The sequence below is a fragment of the Centroberyx affinis genome, unplaced genomic scaffold (genome assembly GCF_046629955.1).
Source record: "Centroberyx affinis isolate AG114_WGS23_722 - 3 ecotype Tasmania unplaced genomic scaffold, CSIRO-AGI_Caff_v1 ptg004624l_1, whole genome shotgun sequence".
NCBI lineage: Eukaryota > Metazoa > Chordata > Actinopteri > Beryciformes > Berycidae > Centroberyx > Centroberyx affinis.
The window spans coordinates 67,756-86,839 of record NW_027282231.1 but is presented as its reverse complement, the minus strand read 5'-3'; the positions used below and the strand labels follow the sequence as shown (position 1 = coordinate 86,839).

General features: G+C 40.1%; 1 protein-coding gene across 1 annotated transcript in view; it reads right to left on the bottom strand.

Moving 5' to 3' along the window:
- Window positions 1-13,380: 13,380 nt before the first annotated feature.
- Window positions 13,381-19,084, bottom strand: part of LOC139665587 (ADP-ribosylation factor-like protein 15) — a gene marked incomplete at its 3' end in the record, with an annotated part of 62,443 nt that continues 56,739 nt past the window's right edge. Inside the window, exon 4 of the mRNA XM_071544651.1 lies at window positions 13,381-13,589. Coding sequence (XP_071400752.1) covers window positions 13,381-13,589 — 209 coding nt within the window. The remainder of the gene's footprint in view (window positions 13,590-19,084) is intronic.

Genomic DNA, 19,084 nt, shown 5'->3' with positions numbered 1-19,084 from the left:
CACACCTCTCATACAGTGATCTATTTCATTTCCCCTGCTGTGCAAATGCTCTCAGATTTCCATTGTGTGTAGCCGTCTCCCAGAAGGGGCACAGAGGCATTGGTCAAATGAGACTTCTTATGTAGGAAGAACAATTTGTTGGTCTTGGGTTTTCCATCATTGCGTGAGCCACATTCCTATGGACCACAGGAGAACAGAAACTGGCTTTGGAGGAACCCACTCAACACTCAGTGTGGGTTCAGAGAGGTTGCTCCCTCCACAGAACAAGCCCTATGAGTTATAGGTTTTCACGTGCTGGAGTGGGTTCAACATTTTTAGGGAAAAAAGAATGCAGCATATTTTCATTGGGAGTTTGACAGTGAAGAACGAGAGAGAGAAAGAGGAAATATAGAAAGGAAAATAGTTGAAAGAATAAAGGGCTGAGGAATAAAATGACAGAAGGGATGTCAGACCCAGAAGAAACTAGTCAGTGCCTGCCTCCATTCAAGCATCAACTAAAGTCAACCGTATTGTCAAGGTTTGTCGCCAGTAGTTCGCCACAATGTTTTGAAAAGAGTTATGTGGCAAGCTTTTGGTAAGCATCTGGTGATGGTATGGTCAGATGAAAAAACGCTAAAACAATATTGTTATGAATGAAAGCTGAAAAGAAGAAGAAAAGGGGGTGGGCATAAAGAGAAACAGGCCAGAGATTTGACACTGCTTGGAGACACTTCCTGTTTCTAGAGCTTTATCAATGGAAGTGATAGTGTCTTGAAGAAGAGAGGGGAGAAAGTAAACATGCATCAGTAATACCAGTCAATGAGCATGCTTTGTTGACTAATACTAAGACAATGCAGTCAAAACACCATTTTATTCTGCGACATTGTAAAATTATCAAAAGCCAAATATCAAATACATTTTGATTTGGCTTTTGATTTAGCCAATGATCCCTTTACAGGAGTCAAACAAAAATATGGCAAAAAGAATGTACTGCCATGATTTATCCTCTGAACTGTACTAACTCACTGTAACAAATATGCACCGTGAGGAGAACAAAGGATGTGCTCACGAATGCAGAATGAGTACGAAGTAGAAAATGGCATCTAATAAAAAATGAATGTAAACATGTAAATTGAAGGGTTAAACCCTGAGGCGACCAGCCAAAAGTGACATCATCTGTGCAGTGCAGATGCACGGTCTCACTTCACCACTCATCAGATGGTAGTTCAAGACATGTGCAATGCTTTCTTTCACTGTCTATCACCCTCTTTCTTTGTGTCTCTCTCACACACACAGTATGTAAGTGTGACAATACAGAATATAGATGCATACACCTTCAAGCAAATGCAAATGGCCACAACACCTCTATCTGGTGACACCAGTACTCAGAGTTTGATTTGCACTCTATGCTCCATGTAGCCTGGTTCCAGACTCCTGAATCGCGACCCGCCCACTCTTCAGATCTGGTCAAGGGATTCAGAGTGTAGTGTTTATTCAACACCGATTTCTCGATCGGAAAAATGATAGGACCATTCACCGCCTTTGTGGGCGGGACTTAAGTTTGAACCGTTCATGCAACGGTTTTTCATTGGCGTTTCGGCAGAATAATATTTGTTGAAATCATTCCTTAACCAACATATTGTCTATGCAAAGACGATATTTTTGTCAAAAACGACCAACATTCTTGGTAAATATGGCCAGCATCAGTGTAACTGAAAATTACATCAGAGTGGCTGGATACGTCAGTCACTAGTGATTAGTTCAGGGAAAATCAACACCCCCCCTCACAGAAAACGGATGACTGCATAACGGAGTGGGAACGAAATGGCCATTCAGTCTGAATATCAGGCTATGCTCCATGAGCACGATGCAGAAGTCACTAGGGTACTCACCGAACACCATTTGCAGTCAAATGATTATGTCAAGTTGTAGCTGAAGTAAAGAAATCCAGGCATGATGTACTGGTATAGAAAAATGCATGATGATAATTTATAGTGTATCCCACCGCTCTTGTGCTCTGTAAAGTCATGGCGAGAAAAGGTTGTGGGCGAGCACAGTGGTTTACAGCAGAACTCAACCTGAGAGGCTTTTCTCTTGACCCACTGTAGGAAAAAAGGCATGTTTATCCGGATCCTGACAACAAATGAGGAGATGTTCTCGGCTTGGCTTATGGTTGTGTCAACAGCGGTCAACAACGGACAAGGAAAAATATTCCTTTTGTAAGGGATATTTGTTGTGCCTTCCAGGATCTGCTGCAGGCAGAAAACATGGCACAACTGACACAAACAATGCTTGCATCAATGTGTGTGTATGTGCGTGTGTTTGCCTGTCTGTTTCTGTCAAAATATGGTAAATGATTAATGATATGTTTGCATGGTGGCGGTGAAGAGGTGAAAATCTGTCATTGTCGCTGACTGTAAAGCCATTCTGCTCCTCAATGACTTAGTACAGTTGTCTCTATTGTCCGGCACTCAAGACAACAAGAGTTGGAACATCTAAACATTTTAACTTTTTGGCCACAATTAACACTCCCAGGCCCCACTCTGTTCTGCCACTCTGTTTCTTTTTGCCGGTATGGCAAGAAAAGGTCCCATACTGTAAGTATGTGATGCGTTTGAGTGGTTGCTCATGTTGCTCAACTGATGTTGCTTATGCATTGTAACTTTGTCACAATGCATAAGCAACATCAGTTTTAACTTTGGTACACTGAAAACAGATGTGCTCCAATTCATACCAGGCATTGTTTTCCTCACAATGGACTGAAGCATAAAGGGACTGTTGAGGACTGGACTGACTTGTGGTGTGTGTGTGTGAGTGAGTGAAAGAGTGAGAGTGAGTAAGAGAGAGAGTGAGAGAGTGTGTATGGGGGGTGCTTTTCCTGTTCAGTCATCGGGGGACTTTGACCAGAATGTTTCATTGCTTCTGTGTTCAATTTTGGAGGGGAGCTGTCGTCACGGTTCTCAAGGTTAGATATTGTAGCCACCCCCCACCCCCCCGTCTAGTTTTGCTTTATCTCTTTCTACTCTATATTCTCTCCCTGTCTCCATGTAAGCCTGCTCTCCCCCTTGTTCTCCCCTTCTTTCTTTCTCTCCCTCTCTCTGACTCACCCCTAGCCATTGTTTTTCCTCTCTCCATGCAGTGTATCACCAGTTGTTTCATTCCCTGTTCTATCTTTTCCTCAGATAACATAAGGACTTATCCAATAGAATAAAAAAAAACAAAAAAAAACACCTCCACCTCTGCCCACTGACACTGTTGCCAGCATTTTCTAAAACAAGAGCCCCTCATGGACGCAGTCCATTAGGCCCAGCCATTCAAACAGACCTGCTTTGTTGAGGTGTTATATCAACAGGGTGACCTCCCCTCTACTCCTCCCCAGCTTCCTTGGGCCCCCCAACGGCAGGAGATTGATGTCAACAAGGAATTTTGTCCCACGTTTCCTTCTACCTCCTCCAGACCCTCCCTGCTCCTGAAAAACACTTGCACCAGCACAGAGGGCCCCAGTGAGGCCTTAACAGGCCCGCTGAGCTGTGTTACCCCCCATCCCCCACCCACCTTCTCTCACCCCCCCCCCCCCCCCCACCTCGCAGCAGTGCCAGAAACACCCTAAGTCACCAACGAGACACTGTAAACAAGGAGTGCCCCAGAAAACAGCACTAGCAAATGGGAGTATGTGTGTGTGTGTGTGTGTGTGTGTGTGTGTTAAGGAAATGAGCCTACTTTTTCCGTCAACAGAGTGGTTGCTGTGAGAAGGAGGTCGACATGGATGACGTCATCTGTGTACAGTGTCATCGCCAGAAGAGCTGCCAATAGAATTCATACCAATTGAATTTTGGGCTTGTTTCACCAACGGTGCTTGTCAAACATTTACAAGAAGCAAGAACCTGCAATGCAGCTGCTGTCTTTGGAGGTTTAAACCGGTTCTGATGTAAACCTGTTGCAGAAGCATGAGAAAGAGTCAGGGGTCTGCAGCCGGATGCTTGCAAAATGCAATACATGATCCAATAAAACCCGGGAACAAAACATAATTTCATTCATCTGTGGGCCTAATCAAATTTTGCAATCTAGAGCATGAACAGATCTTGAGTGATAGACACTACATGGCTTTCTCTTGAGACTTCAACCCACGGTTGTAACATTATATACCATGAAATGACAATCTGAAAGAATGTGTGTTTTGACATTTAAATTCAGTGTCCCTTTAAATTTCATATGGATGGTTAATGCCTCTAGAGAAAGTACTAGAGAGTCTTCCTTCAAAGCATGTCACTGACATAATTGATGTACTAAATTGCTTACAATGAAACCTCCCTTTAGGCTTTTGAGCTGACAAGTTTACAAAGAAATCAAAGCAAATTATAAAACTGAGATCAGAAGTCAATGTAATTTGCTTTAGAATACCTCCCACCCTCTTGGAGACATTAAATAGCCATCACTTTTCTTTCCAATATCCACTTTGTTTGGCAAGTTAAGCCCCAGAAGAAAGTTTTCAAACCTCACCATATGTTTCAATGTTAGACCGATTCTGTGTTCCATTCTGGTAATTTTCTATTTTAATCAATCAGAGACCTGCAGATAATAGCATTTTGTCTACATCGCCATCTGTTATTCTTTCCATATAGCAAGTTTAAAGACTTATTCATATGAGGCACAGCCAATGACTTGCAATAAGTGGGTGATGTCACCATTAATTGTAATTATGTGGAAATCTGCCATATCTGTAATTTGAAAATTAAAAATGCCACAGCAAATTACCATCCCAGATTTTGGCAAAGATAAATAACCCCTTATCAATACTAATCCAGTATGAACACAAACACCAGTAATATCTGGCACAGCATTGAACTTGCAATAAATTTTGAGAAAGACAATGTTCTTTCTTATCATGCAAAATGCAATTGTTTGAGAAAATGTTGCGAGCCGCACAGTAGTTTACATGTACAAAGTTTATTATTATTGTATTATTATTATTAATTATTATTTTCACTTCAGGCAGTATAATATTCATCATTAGAAATTCTTCAAAGCATATCAGCCACTAGACATGTTTCATTTGCACACTGAAATGGTCACATTTGAGAATGTCAAGTTCAATCTCAGGACACCTGGATAAAACCTGATTTAGTCCAAATGTGCTTTTAGAAAACACAGAGGAGGGGGATATTTCCCAATTCCATGAAGCCCCCATGTAATCCTAATCCCGTGTGAATGGTACTTTACGCAGAGTACGGCAAGACCTGCAGCATCATATGCATGTTTCACATATGGTACGAACAAAACCTTACATATGACCTCTTGTTTTAATTTAGAGTGACCAGTCTCATTATTGTTTGAACATTTCAAAGGGATTATGAAGGATATGGGCAAACTTTTCCATAGCAAAATGTTACGACGGATCATGGGTGATGACCCTCGTTGGCAGGGTTAGTTTCAAAGTGTTACATATTATAGTAATGTTAAATGTTATCTGATTAGGGATTACAACCTAGGCTATATTGTGTACCTACTACAAAGAATTCAGTCAGTAATTTAATTAACTACATTTCTCTAATGTAGTCTGTATTTGGTAATGTACTGTAAACAGTTCACTTTAAACTACTTTTGGATTACTTGACTTTCAAAATCTACACAATATAATGTTAAAAAGAGAATTAGCTCCACATGACAGACTGTAATATCAGCAGTATTATCATCTACAATCTTGATAAACCGTTATTTTGAGTTGTGCAAAATAATGTTGAGGTCTAAGAAATCCAAAAACCAATCACCTTTTCTCAAAACTATTTGTACTGTTGTTACTCCCCAGATGTGGCGATGACCTAATGAACAGTGTAAGGTGGACTTCTGTGAAACAGAGGTTTCAGTGAAGTGGCTTCACTGGCCCAAAACGCCTCAAAAGCTATGTGCACTGACCCTGAGCAAGGCTTGTGTTCACTTAAGTAAAAGCTAATGGAAATTCTAATAAATAATGAAAAGATACATAGCATACTGGGTATGTATGTTGTCTTATACGAGGCCTTTAGAGGATACGAGAGCTTGTGAGATTATTTGGGTCCTGCGAGCGAAGACAAGGCTGCATGTGGGAACAATGGATATGGCTGATGTATCCACTTCTTCAGGTATTAATGTGGGAGCTGAAAAAGGTTCTTCAGAGGACAGAAGCTCAGAGGTTTTGACATGTTGAAAATGATTGGAGGACAATTTTATTAAAAATAGTTAACATTAAATATGCTAACCTACTTTTCATTGGCTTAAAGTTAGATTTTTAGAGAATAGAAAAAAAAACACACTTCATGGCGCTTGTTAAACTTTTTAATGTAGCAAATGTGCTACATTAAGTGAGAACACATCAACATCTTGAGTATTAAATATGTAATCTTCAGAAAAGCCTAAAGCAGCTACTCAACACACAACACAATCAGAATTCACAGTGCAAGCACACTCTCCAGGTAGCTTAAATAAAAAAGTGATATGTGATAAGTGTTTTCTGACGTGCTACTGTACAGACTGTTCATGACCTGACACTTGCTAGAGTTCAGCTCGAGGCCCCCCTTTGGCACGATGCTTCCAATAACCCTGCTGCTGAGGATCACACAGTCTTGAAAATAGGAGGTGGCATATCTTTAATTGTGCTTTTAGCCTCAGCTGTAGAGACACACTGCACTCACATTGGACCAACCAGGCCAACACATTGTGCTAAGAGTGGTTTGCCACCTGTTTCTGACATGCACCTGGGTACTTTTAGTGTAACTTTCATTTAATATTAAGCACCTCAGCTCTAGAGGAGAGCATTTTGACAAGCCTCATCAATAAGTCACGAGAACACATAAATATTCCCAAACTTCCTAAAGGCAAAGCATAGAGAGGTTGGGGGACTAAAGGAACAATGTACCTTACCAGTTGCCGTTACTGGCACCTCTCTCAACTGTGTTAATAATTCACAATTTACTCAAAAATTAGATGAAATTTAAAAACTAAATGTCGACTTTCACAGCCTCTTAATCCCATTATATTTTTTTAAGATTATTATTTGTCATTTTAACCTTCATTACAAAGTTCAAAGATCAAGGGGGACAGGAATGATTGGGAGAGAGACATGAGACAAATGTCCTGAGCTTGACTCGAACCCAGGACGTCCTGGCTAGATGGCCACCAGGAAGCCCTGATAAGGCTTTAATGAGTCTCATGTATTACCGTACTGCCTCATGGACTGCATTTATTTTCTGAAACAGAGAACTACAACTGTGTATCTGTACTTATCTGTCCAGCATCTTGTAAGTTATTACAAGATTGATAACCAGTAGAACATTCAAAAGAATTAAACATGTACAGGTTCCATCTATCTACCAAAACACAGCACACCTATGACTGGGAGTGCAGTGGTTATTTCAGATGGTGAAGGTCACATAAAAGTAGCCAACTGATGGGAGCTAGCAAGGCAAAACAAAACAATAAAAACTGAAACAGCTTGGAAGCACTAAAATCAGGTTTACAAGGCGTACATTGTAGCCAGTCTTATTTGAATCACTGCAAAATAGGCTGAAGCCCTGTTGAAAGTCTATGGAGAGTGCAATGATATCTGATGTTGGGAAATAGCCTATATAATATAAACAGAGTTGCTTTTAAAAGGTAGCTCCTCAATCCATAAGAGAAGTGAGCAAAATGAACATGATATATAAAACATCATATATAAAACAACGCAAAAACACCCTTAAACCTACTATCAGATGTATATTATTAAGATTTACTTGGGTTTGACACAAATTTGCCAGAAGGAAGGGACTGATAATCAGACCAAAAAGGGATCTTTCACCCAATATACTGTACCTCAATCTATTTTGCCTTTGCATTGATTTGAATTCCTAAAGAGCCATTTTCCCTGTACTATGTCTAAAAACAATTCACTATCTTAAAAATCTTCCCACAATATCCCTCTGTGCAGCTTCAAGCTATGCTATTTTCATAATTTTTCATCATTTCACAAATATAGGGACCAACAGTCATCCAGATGACATCACTGTTAAAACAAATTCAAACTTATTAACTTCCAGCAACTCTCAAACCACATACATTTATGCAAGACTATTTACAGTTCTGGTATGTATGTGCAAAATATATCAGGTTGATTCTTTAGTAAAGAAGAGAAGACAAAGGCTTAGCTGTGAAATAGCTGGTTAATGACTACCACTAGCATGTGTTGTTTTTCCTGGTTTCAAGACACTTTCTGTGGCCACAAAGATTTTGCTGTTGCAGTATGTGATGACAGCAAACAGCACATAGAAGTTGTTGTTGTGTGTGGAGTCATTTGTTAAGGACACGTTATTCCATATTATCAAAATTAATTTGGTATAGCTCTGCCATTTTCAACATTCAGCAGTTTAGCAACATGTAACAAATCTAACAAGGTATTTCATTTTCTCCCTATTTTGGAAAAAAGTGAACTTTCCAAAAAATTAATGTGTTGCCATTTGCACCCAGTGGTACTGGCATTTGGACATGCTATCATCTTGGTACATCTTGGAAACACATGAGGCAATTCTGTGCTAAACAGAGCCATCCTATGGGCCTTTGAACACCACTTGGCATTGATAACTGCCTGGTAAGCAGTTATTTTGTCTGATCTTTGAGGGTCTAGACCTGTTTTTCATTTGAGTCAACATGAATAAATGATGTTTAGCACAAGACTTATAGCCTGCTTAATACACCTACACCCGGATATAAGATAAATAATTTCCCCTGGTGCACAGTCTCCCTCCCCATAACCACTGAACTGAAAGCCCCAGTAAACTCAACTAGGAGCGATAGCATGGGAACCCAGGGAGCACTGAAAATAAACTCTGGGAACCCTGCGGATGTTGAGCAAATGTTGTGTTAACATAAAGAGGGTTTACCCTCATGCACTTTCCAGTAGTTGAGTGGGCTCACTATTTCCCCCTTTTTTATAAACAGGGTGAGATCTGACGTCACCTGAAGCTTGTGTGACTTTCGTTAGTGAGACAGAGAAAGGACACGACCTCTTAGATGAGCTTGATATATGGAGGCAATGAAAAAAAAGAGAAATAAAAGAAGGGGGGAGGGCAATGTTTTCCGTCATAGTTGATCTCACATGTTTGTGGAGCCTAGCAGAACTTATTCATGAGTCTCCTCTACTGTACTGAATTCTGGGCTCCTTCAGACACTGTAATGAGAGAGAGGTGATAGGAGCATGGCACAATCCAACAATCAATACAATAAAGCTAGGGTTTGTGTGAGTTTACCCAAAGGTACATTCACTGCTTACGCTGCTCCTAGACTCCCTACAAAAGTATATTTTTAGACCTTTGGCGTAATTAAATATTTTACTGGTCTGTCCAAATGTTTGCCGCATCAGCTCTAAGCTATTTATCTGCCAGCATTGTCAGCAGATTACAAAATATTAAGAATCGCTGAGTTTGTAATGCAAAGAGCCATATCAAAAGACTGGAGACCTCCCTATAAACCGGCCTCACGTGTCATCAGTGTTTGCGAACCATTCAGAGAAGTCAATAATTCCCAGAGACTGATCCAATGATGGGTGAAATATGGCAGAGGACACATCACACTAAGGCTGGTGCCGATTGCTGGCCACACACGGACTGGATTTAATTGCCTATGTTACAAGGGCAAACAAAGGAACCAGTGTTATTACGCTTAAGGCCAGCAGTCGGCCGTTTAAGCTATCAATAAGATTTCAGTGGGTTTCCGTGACTATCGTGTCCTGTGCTCGAGTGCAACCAACCCATGCTAATCAAATGAGTTAAATGGGTTCAGGTGGAGTCATACGTTGGCCTCAGCAGAATTCAGGTTGGGTCACGACAACAACCATGGTCTTGCACTTTTCCTAGTGCAGAAATAGCATCGCTACAGTGTGGCAACGCTGTTGGTCTAAGCTAGGAAATGCTGACAGTCCTCTGTCACGGCATCCATCTTAGTTCTCCTTCGAAAACACTAAAATAGGCCTCCACAAATGATGCGTGTGTGTGCATGTGTGTTTGTCAGAGTGTGCAGGGAAGTGAGGTTCCGGGTTTTTGAAACATGAGTGAGCGCTGCACCGGGAATGCTAGCCATAACATCCCACTCCAAGAGGCTCCTTCTTCGAGGGAGGTAGAGTGGAGCGTGGCTAGCACAGAGAAAGAGAGAGAGAAAGACAGAGGGAGAGAGAGAGAGAGAGAGAGCAGGAGAGAGAGAGCAGGAGAGAGCGAGACTACCCTAGCTGTGCTGCATTTTATCCCTGCCTCCACAAGCAGTGATTCATTTTGTCTTGAGGGAAGGTGGTGACATGACCTACTACTCCATGACTACTACATGACATTTCTATCTCCTAACTATTACAGCCTGTCTGTTGGCGGGGTGGAAAGCTGTTAAGCAAGAAAAAAAATAAAATACTTATAAAAACTTGTAGCCTTTCACACAGAGTAAAAAGAGAAAAGCTGAATTCTCAAACTTTTATTTATTTGGCCATAAATATTTTTGTATGTTCAAATGACACGGAAAATGAGCTTAGCAATTAAGTTTTCTGCCTCTTTTATGACCAATTGTAATTTAAATTATAGGTCTGTATACTCCCCGTTGTTATAGTATGATGAATAATCGGCAGAGCACTTGGATGTTACCGTTTCCAGATGTTTGTCAGGAAAAATTATATGACGCATAGTGTGATGTCTTTTATTGTCTTGAGTTAAATAATTATATTTGGATCCTTAGTCCTAGACATGGAAGGGCTATGGAAGAGTCCTCAAACTGGCAAGCTGACCTTAGATTTGTTCCTCTGAGACGATTTAGTCCAGTATCAGTGGAGATGGGTGAATTTGATTCTAAATGCTGGTCCCTCATCAGCTATGCATTTGTCCCAATAATAGCCAAATGTGAGCGTTTAAGAAGAATAACCTGCTCTTAAATTTGTACTGGTGGGAGTTCTGCGTCACAAGTAAACATGATTTAGTATCTACCTTACACTGGACCCAACAAAATGTTAGCTGGGCAAGGCAGAGATATAATTACCAAAAGTAATACACGCTCTATGTATAAAACTAAATGAACTCTAAATGAATACACATTTCTAAATAATCTAATTTCCAAAACATCTACTGCATGTTGAGTGAACCAAGACATAGTTGCATGCTGGAGGAGAATATTTGGATTTTACTTTCTGCTCACCTGTCAGTTGTCAATAGTACAACTATGTATTTATGTATTTTTAAGATTTTTTAGGCATTTCTTGCCTTTATTAAAGAGCTGAAAGTGGAGAGAGACAAGAAAGACTGGGGTAGAGAGAGGGGGATGCGACAAAGGTCCCGGGCCGGGTTCAAACCCAGGACGTTGCGCCCATGTGGTACACGCCTACACCATTGAGCCACCAGGACGCCCCGTCAATACTACAATTGACACTGAATGCAAAAGAATATTTAGAGACAACCCCTGCTTCTTTTCATCTACAACTATTTGCCACCTATTTTCCTTGTTTTTGTGTATTGATGAACTTTGAGTTCATGTAGGTACCAGTCTCTCTTTGTCTGTTCAGCCACAGTGGCTATCACTGTTCATGCTGACTACTAAGTTCTTCTTCTATTCATTCAAATAAGCAGTTGCTGCTGCCAGAAACATAAAATGCATCACTTCCTACTGTACCTGCCGCCAGGTGTTTAGAACAGCAAATGTCAAAGCTTTAAAGAACTGGGTATACAGTAAGTTGAATCACTATTGTGTTACATCAATTGTGATAGAGACTAGCAAAGTGGACATTTATTTATATAAAAAAAATGTGGCTTATTATTTTTACCAGTCTTGTGCCGTTTCTCAGCCAAGTCCTAATAGATTAAAAATAAACGTGAAGTAAAACTCATAACATAATGTAAATATAACACATTGATTATACAAACATCATACACACCTTGAGTCGCATACAGTTTACTAATGACAACCATTGCACATCTAGTGACAGTGACAAAACAACTAGTAACAAGACAGCATGCTGTGCAGCTAAGAACAAGTAAACAGATGCACAATTTGGGAAGCTTACTTGGTATACTTACTGTATATTGTGCCCACAAAGAACTACCTCTTGTGCTTTTGTCTATTTGATGCTAACTTCTCTGAAAATCTGACTTGATACAAGGAGAAACCTTTCCAGTCCTTTTCATCACTGTGAAGCAAATTAGAGTGAATGGAACAGGACAGAATGGAATGTTCACATTTTGGGACATAGGCCTCTGAAAGTTTGGCCTGGTGACACTCTCTGCTGTTCCTCTGCACTTCCTGGATATGCTCATCCAGTGGAAAAAGGCCATCACTTAGATCACTGGGTCCCAGTCTGTTAACACTCAGTTCCCCTCAGAGAACGGGGAAAATATGAATGGGTGTGTGTGTGTGAGCGTGTGCGTGCATGTGTACAAACACACACACATTTCTAAACTTCTATCCACCACATAAACATCTATCAACCACAAATACTTCTCTCCATAGGCCCCATGTGGACTATGAATGATACAGTATGGTGAACCAATATTGATGGGACTCAGGCTAATTGCTCTCCAGAAGATCGTCCTTCACTACTATTTTTTTCTTTTCCTAGCATTTGTGGTTGTTTGTAAGTTTGGTGATGTAGGAATTTAGACTTGCTCTAATATTGCATTTGTAAGTTGTTCTGGATATGATTATCAGCTAAATGCCTAAAATTTAAATTAAAACCAAACAAACATTTGATGGAAAAACATTGTGACAAACACTATATAGTATCATGTAGTCAGATAGCAAGCTAGCTATGAATTGTTACTGTTGTTAGGTGTTATTAGGGAATATTAATAATATATGTAATATTATAATAATATTAATACTAATAACAACAATAAAGGATATATAACTCGTGGTTTGGTGTAAATAACTATTTGTAGAGCACCTTTTTTCAAATTCACATCAACATTAACTAAAGACACCTGCTATACTAAAAGGCAGAGCACTACCACATCCTTTGTGTCTGCCAGTGTTTAAGGTCAGAGCTCTTTTAGGTGAAGGTCTAGATTCATTTCTTCCCCTTGCCCACTGGGTATTCTGTTTTTTGTTGCAAATATATCTTGCTTGAGTATGACAATGTACCTATACGTGTGTGAATGTGTATGCAGTGGTGTGTGTGTGTATGGATGTGTACAGTATGATGAATAATAGTCTGTTTAGTGTATGTCTGTTTAGTGTTGAACAAGGTCTTTTTTAGGAAGTTAATTTGATGATTTTTGTCATGTAAACATGTGGAAGCAGCAGCGCTTCTATATCAAAGACAAATTTCACCTTGGGAAGATTCTATTAACTTAGACACAAAAAACACAATATATTCTGTGCATGTACGGGATGTAACCAATTAGCTACAGCACTGCAGAAGGTCTGGGTTACCTGGTTTGGCGTCCGTGCAGCAGGCTTGTCCTGGTGGTTGGCGAGGATGAGGAAAGGCAATGTGCAGAGTTGCGGGTGCTGCAAGGCGGAGTGGAGCTCGTTGCGCGACGCCTCCAGGTCCTCGTCCGACGAGGCGCTGTCCAAGACGAAGACCACACCCTGTGAGCCCTGGTAGTAACGGCTCCAGTATTTCTTGATGTTGTCGGCTCCTGTAGCGAGACAGGTGAGTTGAGTTTGGGTAGGAGTCGTAGTGATGGCCGATTGAACTGTGTCATTTGAAAACCTCCCAACAACAATTTATGTCAGCTGTTCCTGTAGTAAAAGTGAGGTAAGTTAATTTGGGGACAGGCTATGAGTGATACAAAATAACTGGGACTTAATTTACTTCTGCTGTCATGTGAAAACATTCTAATACTTTAACTGTAATGCTCCTTAATGTGACCCTGAGGGACCCGTGAAACCCACTGAAAAATTGTGGCATCATTTCAACCATACATGGTCATGAAAGAGCTATTTTTATTTGATTTCTGAAAAACAGATTTTTTTGGAGATACACGGCTTTCATATGACAGATTTGATACATACATTTGTAAATGTACAGTGATGTAGGCTGATGACCTATATACAGACAAGAAATACAAATGTTGGATCCTTTGAAACTGCATTACATCATAAAAAAATAACAACAATGACTTGTACCCATAAAAGAAGGAAAAAAAGATTTGGCAGAAACATTTTCACTTGTTAGCATGCAAACCTCCATAGGAGATCAGGAGCAGTCAACCATCAGCTGTCGCGCATCAATCAACCTTTTTTGCAGCTCTCAGTATAAACAAAATATTAACCGAGTCAGATTTGTGTGTTGCACTGTATATGTATTATTAGCAGGATTTTTCTATTAAGTTTTCAGTAACCCTTCCAAGTACTAGGTATATTATATACCAGGTAAATATATGGTAAGAATAGACTATTGCCAAGCAATTACAGCTGTAATGTTTGGCATGATGCTCATACATGTGAGGAAGCAAAATTCATGATACATATGGTATAAAAACCAAACGTCCACAATAGTTCCCCTTGTTTTCTGTTAAACCAAAACAATTGAGCTTTGCAGTGTGAAGTTTCAACTACCTCTCTGCATGCCAAAATTCTCAGCAGCTCCCCAAGCCACTGTCAGGACACAAGGGTCTTCTCAAAAGTCCTCAAAGTAAATACATTGACTCACTGGATTATTCAAATACAGTCTGGGCTTATTTTCAAGCCCCCACAGGGAAGGTGGAATACAAATGTGCCCCCCCTCCTTCAATTTATAGTGAACAACATATGGTTCCTTTTTTGTGTGGTAATTTGGGGCAAGCACATCCGCTCACCAAGGTTCAGTTCGCCGCAACTTTATTTGTTAGTGTAAGTAATTTGAGGAATAGACCTACATGCTCACAAAATGAGTCACTCCTGTCCCCTTTGCCACTGCCTCCCCCACTTCCACCCCCACCCCCACCCCCACCCCCATCCTTTCCTTTTCACTGACAGTGTGGGCGGAAAGAGACTGAGCCTTTGGGGAGGAAAGAGACTAACCTCTTATTATAACAGCAATAGAGATAAATGTTTAGAGACAACCTTTCCTATCATTCCCATTATGACAATTCCCTGCACATTGTCGTCAACACCCATACCCCTGTCAAAAACAAGAGGTCACCTTCTCCCACTCACCACCATATTTCAATCCTGAACTAAAGAAAATGAATCAACTTAGTGTGTACTGGAGCTGCACCATAAACTCCACAAACAAGTCCACAAACTGGCCTTCATAGAGCATCAAACCATCACCCCCAAGAACATTTACTGAACTTTTGTCCAGGTAGCTAGAAAATGTAGTTTCTGTTCGGCTCCAAGACTATTTTAAACTCAACAATGCCTATGAGAAGTTTCCATCGAACTGAATCTGCTATTCTCAAGATCGGCTGCTGGCTCCCCCTCTTTCTTGATTCTCCTTGACCTGACAGCCTCATTCAACACTGCAGACCATACTATTCTACTCATGTTCCTCCACAGCGGCATTGAGTCATCTTGCTCCATTCTGAGACACATTTAGAGAAGCTTGAGTCTGTCTCACTTGGAGGTTGCAAAGTCCCTCATGAGTCAGTCCTCAACTACATAATATTTATTCTCTAGGCCTATATGCTATCCCTGTCATTCCATAGCTATGCTGATGACACCAAACTCTATATAACAACTACCCCAAGTCCCTCAGCTGCCTCTTAACAACGTGCCTTGAGTAGATTTTCTTCCAGCTCAACAGCAGTAAAGATGAAACACTGGCACTCCTACCCAAAGTCAGTCACTTACCCCTAACCTATCCTATGACATTGCTGGCTAAATCATAAAGTGTTCTCCCTCAGCATCCAATCTGAATGCCAGTTTCAACTCTCACCTGCCCTCCGATGACCACATTAATCATCGGTGCAAAGCCTCCTTCTACCACCTCAAGACTACTTCCAAACGTGCTACCACCCAAACTGAGTCAGACGCAGAAAAGCCTGTTCATGCCTGCTCAGGGCTTGATCATTGTAATTCAGTCTTTGTCAGGATCCTAGGAAAGTATCTCCAGAAGTTCCAATACATCTAACCCTGCCAAGATACTGCTGAGCAGACACATGTAAACACAAACACATCACGCCCACGATTTCAACAGACTGCCTCCCTCCAGGAATCGATTAGAAAAACTCATCCCACCCATCTGAAGACACTACCTACCCTGTAAATTCTCAACAGCATAGTTGCTGCTACTTCTCCTTCAGCCCAAACTTCATCATACTTCCTTATAGGGCTGGGCAATATGGGTACAATTATACTGAACAACAATAAAACAATATATATAATATATATATATAACAATATAAACACTTTCGTTTTTGCTCCCATTTTTCATGAGTTTTTATGCACACAAAAGGCTTATTTCTCTCAAATTTTGTTCACAAATTTGTTTAAATCCGTGCTAGTGAGCACTTCTCCTTTGCCATGATAATCCATCCACCTGACAGGTGTGGCATATCAGGATGCTGATTAAACAGCATGATTATTGCACAGGTATGCCTTGGGCTGGTCACAATAAAAGGCCACTCTAAAATGTGCAGTTTTATCTTGAAAAAATACATTTATTGAGCACTGAACTATGGATCTCACTTGACTAGGACTACGGATATGCATTTTTTGAAAACCAGTCAGTATCTGGTGTGACCAACCTTTGCCTCATGCAGTGCGACACATCTCCTTCGCATAGAGTTGATCAGGTTGTTGATTGTGGCCTGTGGAATGTTGGTCCACTCCTCTTCAATGGCTGTGCGAAGTTGCTGGATATCGGCAGGAATTGGAACACGCTGTCGTACATGCCGATTCCGGGCATCCCAAACATGCTCAATGGGTGACATGTCTGGTGAGTATGCAGGCCATTCAAGAACTGGGATGTTTTCAGCTTCCAGGAATTGTGTACAGATCCTTGCAACATGGGGCCATGCATTATCATGCTGCAACATGAGCTCTGCTGGACATTCCTGCAGTCAGCATGCCAATTGCACGCTCCCTCAAAACTTGTGACATCTGTGGCATTGTGTTGTGTAATAACACTGCACATTTTAGAGTGGCCTTTTATTGTGACCGGCCCAAGGTACACCTGTGCAATAATCATGCTGTTTAATCAGCATCTTGATATGCCACACCTGTCAGGTGGATGGATTATCTTGGCAAGGGAGAAGTGCTCACTAACACGGATTTAAACAAATTTGTGAACAAAATTTGAGAGAAATAAGCCTTTTGTGTGCATAGAAAAAGTCTTAGATCTTTTATTTCAACTCATGAAAAATGGGAGCAAAAACAAAAGTGTTGCGTTTATATTTTTGTTCAGTATAATATCACAATAATTTAAAAAAAAAGATATAGATAGATATATAACAACATCTGCTAACATGCAAAATCATGTTAAATAATCAAATTGATGTTCATTGCATTGAACTTCACAGAAATATAAAGTATGATCAATTTAAAATGTTCAAATAATATTCCCTAATTTGCTTCAGATCACATTTTGTGAGATTTTTCTCACATGAGATTTTCATCATTAATTTAGACATAAACGTGTAACTCAATATACTGTAATTTCATGATATGATTCTACTGAAAGATGGTAAACAATAATATTGAATTACTGCACAGCCCCATTTCCTCATAGACACACACTGTTTGAGACGTGTGCTATGACTTTTCTCTTCAGCACTCTTAATACTTAGATATTTTGCTTAGTGAAATATTTAGGTAAGGTAAGATTGAGAGTTCTTAAAATTTTACAATTCACTGAAGAAGCAGCTATAAAATACATAGTGATCGTTGCACTTGACACAATAGATTTCCATTGTATTTCAACTCAATTAGTCGCTTTGAAATATTATTTTGATACGGATAATATTTTATGCCCATTTACATGTGTGCCATCTACTCCTATATACTTTCAACTACAACTTTCAACAAACTTGTATTTTGTGCAGTACGTTAGCCTACTTTAAGCTTGACAGAACTATTTTCATTTACACACACACACAGACACACACACACACACACACACACACACTTTTATGGTACATTTAAAGAATGGAATAAAGAACGGAGCTTTTTCATATTTCATGCTTGAAATTCCGATGTTAAATCACTAGCTATCTCAAACACAAAAATGAAACTAATTGCTGAATTATACTATGCTGAGTTAGAGGTTTTACTATAATATTCTTCCATTGCACTCATAACTATTTAAAACTCCATTCTTTCTCACTGTCTTTTAATTTCATTAACGCTGTCTTTTCTTTTCAGTTTACAACATTACAACTTTTTTCCATCAGAGTGAATACTTTTTTATACTTTTTGTAATACATGTATTACATGCTCACTAAACTTGCCAGCGTTACATAGAAACTACTAAAAAAAGGTCCTACCATACTGCGTATGCAAGTGCATGCGTTTTCTTTTAGAGGATGTACTTTGTCTAGTTGGAATTATCCTCCTCCGTCTGGTGTGATTCTTTCCTTTGCAATCTTGTGAACTGTTGTTTTTGTTATTGTTGCTCATAGTAAGGTAATTTGCCAAGGAGTGACGAACTGTGAGGCTGGCGAATGTTTAAACATCACGAAGTGCTTTCAATGACATTTACCTCCCTTGCCTCACGCCTGCCTTCCCTCCCTTCCTTCCTCCATCCTTCCTTCCTCCCCCACTCTCTCTCCTCACACCTCTCATTGGAGTGGAAAGCTATCAGACAAAGTGGCACTTGAGAGATTGCCTGGGAAGTTTCTCTCATCTTTGCCTGGAAATTGGGTGGAATGTCAGTCATGTCTCATTGGATCTCATTGGCAACTTCTGCCACCTATTGGCCTGAGAAGAGGATTTCCAAACATGATGTCAGATTCTTAGGGGGTGCTGGCAGCTCTACTACATACCATCAATCAAAGCGCACAATGAATAAGACCTCATTCCTTTTCTCATTTTTTCCTCTCTTCCTTCTCTTTTCTTCAGTCCTCTAAGAATCAGATTGATAGAGCATTTTGTTTTTGCCCTTATTTCCTCTATATGAACCTCGCAGATATGAACATATGTTTTATCCTTGATACCTTTAGAGTCCATTCAGTGGTCATTAGCCAAAAGCCAACAGTGCTGAATGAGAGGC